General features: G+C 46.4%; 1 protein-coding gene across 5 annotated transcripts in view; it reads right to left on the reverse strand.

Moving 5' to 3' along the window:
• ATP2C1 (ATPase secretory pathway Ca2+ transporting 1) overlaps positions 1 to 5,279 on the reverse strand; it is a 138,125-nt gene extending 132,846 nt beyond the window's left edge. For 2 of the 5 annotated variants that reach the window (XR_013622697.1, XM_068107945.2), the window contains exon 1: positions 5,005 to 5,279. Coding sequence is in view for 3 of the 5 variants with exons in the window: in XM_068107945.2 (XP_067964046.1) it covers positions 5,005 to 5,082 (78 nt within the window). In the remaining 2 variants the exon portion in view is untranslated. Of the gene's footprint in view, positions 1 to 3,669; positions 3,805 to 5,004 lie in introns of those variants that run through there. The other 3 variants (XM_068107944.2, XM_078773443.1, XR_010983384.2) reach the window with 3 other exon arrangements.
• Between the last annotated feature and the right edge of the window lie 721 nt (positions 5,280 to 6,000).

A 6,000-nucleotide genomic window follows, 5' to 3' on the forward strand; every position in this document is an offset into this window, starting at 1 on the left:
TGTGATTGCACAGGTGTGCAACTGGACAGGTGTGTGGAGCAGTGTATGAGTAGTGAGTGTGTGGATCAGCGCGAATGCGCTTGGGGAGAGAAGGGTGCAGGTGGCACCAGGTGTGAGAGCACAGGTGTGCAAGTAAAGGTGGTGTGGAGAGAGTTGGAGTAAGTGGTACGGAGTGGTGTGCATGGTGCGAAGGTGTGGATGGGGGAAGAGTGGACCCCTTTCACGAGTACCCGGGGCGGGTAGTGTAAGTGTTAGGTAGAGGGTATAGGTAAATTGTGGTTGGATATTGGCATTTGTGGTGCGGTTGCAGAATGGTATTGCGGATGGGTGCATTAGTGTTGTGGAAATGGCTGGGCGTGTAGCCTGTTAGTGTGTGTAGTTGGTTGGGCACTCCACCACTGTGAGGATGTCGGCCAGGTGAGGCCGCAGGTGGGCTCTGGGAGCCGTTAGTGTCAGTGGGGCCCGGGGATCCGGAGGACGGACCCGGGTAGCCCAGTGCCAGAGAGGGCACCGAGTGGGGAGAGCGCCAGAGGGCCTTCCCCAGGTAGTTAGGTTAGGGTGAGGAGCAGGTAAGCTCGGAGGCAACTGCAGTGGTGGAGGTGTGCAGGTGGGTAGACCGGCTAGGAGAGCTACACGTCGCGGCCCAGAAATTGTGCGAGGGCACCGGGAGATGAATCGGGGGAGTGAGACCCCAAATTGAAAAGCACCACAGTTTGGTCAATGGGAATTGGTTTTTAGAACCCATAGTGTAAGAGGGCCAATGGTTTGGCAGGAGAAAGACCCCGGGCAATGTAAAGTTGTTAAAGTCATTTAGGAAATAGTTAGGATTGATGAACCTGTCGCACCATACGCAGCCACTTACCTGTGGTGATGATGATGACTCCACACCTGTGTTTTCTTTGTTTTGTGTTGCAGGAAGTAAGGATTGCTGTTGGATTTGTGAGACGCATCACGACGTGGATGAGACATTGGGGTGATTCCATCTCTCCCTCCTTAGGAGGGACTGATGATGAATTGGTGATGGCAAATTATGATGTTGAGTTGGAGATGGCAAATTTTGATGAGAGTTGGAAATGGGAAATTTGATTGGTTAGGAGGGAGAGAAGACGAATTTGGTTTATGGGAGGAACGGGGAAGACAGTAGGGACGTTTGTTGATTGGTAAAGTAGATGTTTATGGGTAGTGTTGTGTTTTGTGGATGCAGTAAGGGGTAAGGGAGGGGCCATGTAGGTTACCTGGTGGGGGGGGGGGGCGTACGGTAGGAACGTACCTGTCTCACCTGGTTCCCATGTGCCCCCAGTGTGCATCATCTTGTATTGCGTGCACTTTTGCGCCCTTACCCCCTTACTCACTTGTCTTCTTCTTTTGTCTCCCACCTCCGAGGATCTGGCTTTGGGGCAGAGAGAGAGGAGAGAGAGAGGTGCTGGCTCCGCAGTTGTGGGCCTGCACTTTCGCTGCTTGCTGCCTGGATCGATACACCATATGGACCGCAATTTTGGTGGCCACCCACAATGGACCGCAGTTCTTTTGCGGCCAAGCACCACCCATTGATGGACCTCTGGGTCAACGTGGCACCTATGCCAAACAGGTGAACCACTAATAGTTGGACCCCTTGACGGCCACAATAAAGAAATGGACGCGGTTGGCGCCTTTCTTTATTTCTAGGGAAGCAAGAAGGCCAAGTGCACCACACGAAGAGCAAGAGACACCTGCAGGGTTAGGGGTTGTTGTTTTTATTTTAATGAACAATGGTGACTGCACCGATTGGTGCTTGGGGTGGTGCTTTTGGTGCTTGGAAGGGGTGCTCTGCACATTATTAAAGGCCGTAAGGCCACAGAGCACTCGTGGGTTGGTGTATCGATGCTGGCATGCGTGCTCTCTCTATGCATAACATCTGCATGTGTTCCTCCAAAAACAGGTCCTGGATCGTAGTGTAAATATCAGCGTAGTCTTGTGTAAATAATGCTCCCTACCGGCTGTATGTTTAGTTTGCGAATTCTTTCCGCGATTCGGTTATCCTGTGGGTGTGTTTCTGTGAGGAGAAGGGTGCAACGTCGCAGGGGGACATATTTACTCAATTGTGAATATCTGTAAAACTGTCGCACTCAGGGTAGAGTTAATAGTAGAGGGAACTACATCTGAGTGCCACACTAAAATAGGTAAAAATTTATCGGGTCGGGACGCCCCGAGGGTAGAGAAGGGTGCAATGTTGCGGATATGGGATTTGGCCTCCATATCCGCTTGTAAATATTCCCCTATTTCCCCAATACTCCCCAACTATCCCCAATCCCCCATTCCCTAGTCCCATTGTCTGTAAACAACACTCTGTAGAACCGACCTTCCCCTTTTTCCCCCATTAAATGTCGTGCCCAGGTTCACCGCATCTCACGTAGACAACTATAGGACCTCTTGCTAGTTATTCTTAGTCTATGTCAGTTAAGGACTCGTTTCCATTAATTCTGACTCTTCGTTGCACCAGAATGTGATTGTATGGCACCAGTAGTGAGTTTAGGACCTCCCCATACCTCCTCCCATCTTCCCCATGAAACAACAACAACAACAACAACAACAACAACAACTACAACAACCGCGGTGCGGGGAGTGGGCGTCCTCACTCCGGCTCGGTTAGCCGCCATGGCCCATGTGCTCCGACGGGGTTACCACGAAGGGGCTGACTGCCAGCTCCTCGTCAAGGGCGGAGCCCGGTAACCCCCAGCACCAATAAGGAGCGGCGGGCCGATTCCATCTGGGGCGGAGCTAACGAGCCGAGGGCGTGTCACTCCCCGCTGGATATACGCAGCGACTTACCGGATGTGAGGTCAGATGCGCCCCCAGCTTGGAGAAAGAACGTCACCTTCCAACGCTGACGCTGAGAGAGACCTCCCGCATCTCTGGACCGGACCGTGTGGATCCTGCCCCTGAGCCAAGGTGCACCTTGAGCTATCAACTACCTGCCCCTCCTTGCCATCAATCCTTGTGTGAGTCAGTTTTGTCCTGTTTATCTGTGGTCTGTCGGGGCTAATATAAGACCGTGTTTAAGTGCCCACCTTACTATGCTGTACCTCTGGTCGGTGTAATCTAACGTTCCGATATATTATAACCTCCTCCGGAGGTCTTGAGAACTGTACCCTTGGTGTCGTGTCATTTTAACCCAGCCGTTGTGTCCTTTTCCTCAATTGATTTAGCGTAGCGCGACTCGGCCAACGTTCGAGTATAATCGGGTAAACTGTGCAGACGCGGCCATACCAAACCGCTCGGTAAACCAACATCCACAACCGCGTCTGTAACAATATATATATATATATACACAGTATATATATATAGACATATATATATATATATATATATATAGACATATAGATAGACATATAGATAGACATATATATAGACATATAGATAGACATATATATAGACATATAGATAGACATATAGACATATAGATAGACATATAGATATATATATATATATATATATATATATATATATATATATATATATATATATATATATATATAATATTTGGCCGTATCTCTCAATGGTGAAGAATCACTATAAAAATTCTAGAACCGGAACTGGATACGGATCTTTACTACAATCTAATCAGTGTGGATGCGTTGGGTAGATCCAGATGGATGCAGATCCTGCGTATCAGTGGGATAGAAAACGTACACCGTTTAACCTGGAGAAGGTATGCGCTCCACCAAATGCAGAAAAGTTTGCGATCATGTAACATGGCCTTTCCCTTCACCTGCTCCATTCTCCATGTCCTGACAGCACCGATCTTTATACGTTGTTGGCATGAATCTGCAATGACATCTATTTTGATTAGAAAGTCTCGTTTTTAATAGTTATTTTGTTCCTTGTGGAATTGAGGCAAATATGAGGTCAAATCAGGAAATAAAGTGAATATTACAATCATTAATGTGAATGTGTACAAGACAATAATTGTAATATCTATAAATTGGCAAGGGGAAAGTGAAAATTATTGTTATTCATTTCGTACCTACCTTCCCCATTTGTAGCACTAGGAAAAGTGATGTAAAGACAGAAGCTCCACGACGAGGGTTTTATACCCTTACCGAGAACTGAGGAGTCGCTCAGGTGCTTTCTAAGTGAAGTTATCAAACCAAGTGACATTCTTCAGAGGATGGTCAGGGAAAAATGTGTACAAATGGTTTTGAAAAAGACAGGCGAGTGTGTTCGATGAGCAGCATGGGTGACGACTGTTTGCTGCCACAGAAGAAAATGTGGCCAGGTATGTCCAACCGATATGTTAGAACATGCTCGATCTGCAAAAAAGGTGAACTTGACTCTGCTCCACCTGTGAGGACTTGCAAGGTTTGCGTTGTTTCAACAACGCTCGAGTCGCAGTTCGGAACGATTCAAGCCTGCAGCGGTCAGGTTTCCTGCACATTATTTAATTCTTTCCGACTCCACCCCACTCATTTACATATTTACCCACGTGCAGGTGCTTTTCAAGGTGTGAAGAAGCCTGGTCGTAGCGAACAGCGCCATGGATTGCGATTACAGAGCTATAACAATATCAAAGCAAAAGTTCAAATGTCACACTGTACGTCCGAGTTTGACGGTCGTAAAAACACCAATTTTTTTTTGTATGCAGTTGGCGCCTGCTGTGCTGGTTGCATCATTGCTGGGAACGTGACCGTGGCGCCCGCTTCCAATCATCAGGTACTAATTTCGCCGGCCTCGCAAGGATTACAGGTGAGTGAACCCACCTGGTGTTCATTCAACGGAGCAACAGGGGATCAAACGAGGCCGTAAAATCTTCCGCCAGCCACCTTAACCGTTAAGCAAACACCTGGCTTACAAAATAGCAATAAAACTTGATGAAAGACAAACAAAGGGAATAATTAACAACAGAAATGGAATAATTAACGTTGAAAAGAAAAACGAAGCAGTCAGATCAACAACCGGTCTCAAGTGTAACAACGAGACGACCATCGACTTCGCAAACGTCCACAAAATCCCTCCGAGGAAACACACCTTGTTCGACTGTACTTGGTCGCCCTGGAACGCCGCCAGGAAATGTGACCATAGAATATCAAGACCGGGAAGGCCCATAACGAGCTCACGCTTCAAGTAAGAAGGTGCCTGAACTCCACTGTCTCCACGACATTCTTAACCGAGGTATGAAATAAAACTGTGTATCGCGATTAAATGAAACAAGCTTCTTCTTTTTTTTTTCGTCCAGATTCTGATTTCTGATACACCTTCTGCTTCACATCATTACTTCCGGCGAAAAAGCGCGCCACGCCCCCAAATAGCTCTCAAAAGATCGTGCAACGACTTCAACATTGAGATACCTGGGAAAGAGCAACTTCGAAAAGGGTTTTGTATAAATCACTGATAGACTAAGAAACATTTTTAAAAAAACAAATAAAATGTAAACAATAAAAATAACAACAACAGTAAGTGGAATTTATCACAGTCGGAAATGACGTAACTCAAGTGTTTGAGTTATTTGGAGTATAATGAAATACTCGTGTCACTTGAATAACCAAATATTTTTTTTTAAATCGAAGTGTTAATTTAAAAAAAAATGGCACCTGTGTCTGAAGGAAGCGGTTTAGTTTGATATTTTTAATATGAAATAGGCAAAGCCGAGAAACGAACGGGACCCTTTAGAATTACGGTACCCTTTAAAACCCATGAGACTAACCCCTTACAAATACCCCTTTACAATCACCCTTTACAATCACCCTTTACAATCACCCTTTACGATCACCCTTCACGATCACCCTTCACGATCACCCTTCACAATCACCCTTTACAATCACCCTTCACAATCACCCTTTACAATCACCCTTCACAATCACCCTTCACAATCACCCTTTACAATCACCCTTTACAATCACCCTTTACAATCACCCTTTGCAATCACCCTTTACAATCACCCTTCACAATCACCCTTCACAATCGCCCTTCACAATCACCCTTTACAATCACCCTTCACAATCACCCTTCACAATCACCCTTTAC

Source organism: Myxine glutinosa, chromosome 2, assembly GCF_964187855.1.
Source record: "Myxine glutinosa chromosome 2, kmMyxGlut1.1, whole genome shotgun sequence".
In the NCBI taxonomy this organism is placed as follows: domain Eukaryota; kingdom Metazoa; phylum Chordata; class Myxini; order Myxiniformes; family Myxinidae; genus Myxine; species Myxine glutinosa.